This window comes from Solea senegalensis, linkage group LG11 (assembly GCF_019176455.1).
Source record: "Solea senegalensis isolate Sse05_10M linkage group LG11, IFAPA_SoseM_1, whole genome shotgun sequence".
Classification (NCBI taxonomy): domain Eukaryota; kingdom Metazoa; phylum Chordata; class Actinopteri; order Pleuronectiformes; family Soleidae; genus Solea; species Solea senegalensis.
Window position 1 is genome coordinate 19,475,825 of NC_058031.1, and position 2,491 is coordinate 19,478,315.

General features: G+C 40.8%; 1 protein-coding gene across 1 annotated transcript; it reads left to right on the plus strand.

Moving 5' to 3' along the window:
* Positions 1–262: 262 nt before the first annotated feature.
* On the plus strand, positions 263–2,245 carry LOC122777694 (follitropin subunit beta-like; the record flags this gene model as incomplete). The annotated part of the gene is made up of 2 exons (XM_044039090.1): positions 263–439; positions 1,726–2,245. Coding segments are annotated over 2 exons (441 nt in total), but the record flags the coding sequence as incomplete, so codon positions are not given.
* Between the last annotated feature and the right edge of the window lie 246 nt (positions 2,246–2,491).

Below are 2,491 nucleotides of genomic sequence, written 5' to 3' on the forward strand. Positions count from 1 at the left end.
GGGGTGGATTAAGGTTTCCATAAAAGATGATGGACTCCCTTGATGATTTTTAGACATTCACAGTAAGAGGAGCAGGGGAGACACAACAGGAGGAAGGTACAATTCAAATATTCTTCTTACTTCAATTCAGCTGATTTTATCTGATACCTTTAACGGAAACAAGAACATTTTTTCCTGTCAGAGTAAACTTAGGAATGAAATGATGATGAAGAATTTTCGGTTGTTTTGTATTTGATTTAAAACATTATTTTTCTTTTTACACATATGTGCTTTCAGCATGACTCTGTTTGTGGTCAAATACACACTGTTGTGTGCATTGATCGGCGGAACGTCGTGTGCCTGCATGTTGAAGAATCACACCTTGTGGATTGAGCGGCATGACTTTGCCCAGTGTGTGGCTATCAACACAACCATCTGCAGTGGCTACTGTTACACACAGGTGACTATGCTATACTACCATGTACAGCACACACTGATCAAGATTATATTTGATGTTAGGAAAGGTGAATACACTGCTTGGACCCAAATGCCCGAGACAGGAGGCACGATGAAAGATTCAAGGGTCTTTATTGTCCTCTTGATCTGACAAACAAAATCAAAAAAATCACTTCTTCCTAGAAGTTGAATCAACAAGACAAAACTTGGCACTTGGCGACTCGGACTCCGACGTGTTCTCTGCGAGCATGAACGACGCACTGGCACATGACAGAGGGACTGGAGACACTATATAGGGAAGAGGGAATCAAGGGCTGGTGCGAGTGATCACTTAAGGATCACCAGGTGAAGTGCATGAGGGAATTAGGGGAGATGTGTCAAGACAAATGAAGACATGAACGTTTACCAAAATAAGACAAAAACACTAACGGATCTGACGCTTCGTGACATTTGATCTATTTTTGGACATACTGAAGCTTATCTGCAAGAAAGTAATTGTGGAAGTTCGGAAGATCCAAACCACAATAGGTTTTTGACTTTTGCAGGGTTTTTCAACTAATGTGGTGGCAGATTCTAATGACTTGAACCTGATTGGTGGAGGTTGGGTGGGGATCATTGAAAAGAGGTAATAGACTTTTTTGGCAAGATCATCATTTTTATAGTGGCAATTCTTCCCATAAGTTATATGGGTAAAGAGTTCCACTGTAGAAGGTCATCCTCTTTTGATTTAAGTCGTGGACATTAGTTTAACTGTGTTGCATCTGACTGCCTAGAGGAAAAATGAATACCAAGATATCTAATGTTCCCTTACTTAAGGGGACTGGATGATGAAGTCATAGTAGATGGGTATATGATAAATGATTTTGTTGAGTAATCTGAGATTGCTGAGTATTTATTAATAAGAGTAATAGTTTCAGAGATAGAGGTTTCACTTTTGTATTAATAATGATGGCTACTCCTCTCAGTCTAGAGTTGTAGCTTGCTCAGTATATGTGGGGAAATTGTGGTGAAGTGAACTGACAATCTGACTTGGATAAGTGAGTCTCTTGTAGTATATTGGAAAATGTCTGCTTGTAGATTTTTGAGGTGACTAAAAACGTTAAGTCTTTTATTCTTAGAGGTCCAAGGAATGGTTGGAAAAGTGTTTTACAAACAGTTGTTTGTGCAGTTGTAGAAAGAATGATTTGAATTTTACAAGCAAGTGTGTGTGTGTGTGACAGTGACACATTGTTTATATAAAAGAGAGTACAAAGAAACAGGCTGTGAAAATTGCTGTTTCTCCTGTGACAGGACACCAATCTGAAGGGACGATTTGGGAGGACCTTTCTGATCCAGCGTAGCTGTGTGCCTCTCTCCCTCATCTACCACACGGCCCCTTTTCCAGGTTGCTCTGAGGATGTCACCCCGCAGCTGTATTACCCTGCAGCCCGCCGTTGTACCTGTGGGCGCTGCGACACACGCTCACACCACTGCGTACGAACCAGACGCGTCTATTATGACCAGTGCCCCGTGACGCTTGGCAACAAGACCCAAGGAAATGGATCCTGTTGCTGAGGAAACGTGACATGAAATGCCCAAACAGGATACATGCTGTTGTAGTTTGTATTGGCTTGTATTTTTTTGTTAGGCAAGATATAGCAATAAAACAGTGTTTAGTGTGCATTATACAGTATTTGTTCCATGAATTGTATGGCTTGAGAGGGCCACAGGGCAGCATAATGTGACCTGTAAGGACTTTCTGTATGGAGTTTGAATGTTCTCACTGTATGTGCATGGGATTTTCTCCAGTCTATAAACATGCAGAGGTTTATTGGACACTCTAAATTGACTCTTTGTCTCTGTATGTTGGCCCTGTGATGGACTTTCGCCCCATTTCCCCAATGAATGCGTGGCCTGTGCATATGACAAAAAAAATGTGGCATAAATGATTTTTTTATTTATTAAGCACACAGTCAATGTACACTGGTATCACAATCACCACCCTATGACAGTAAATCATCCTGATAGTAAATCTTGAAAAAATGTGTTCTGATATTCCTGTGTCCTGACCACTTTT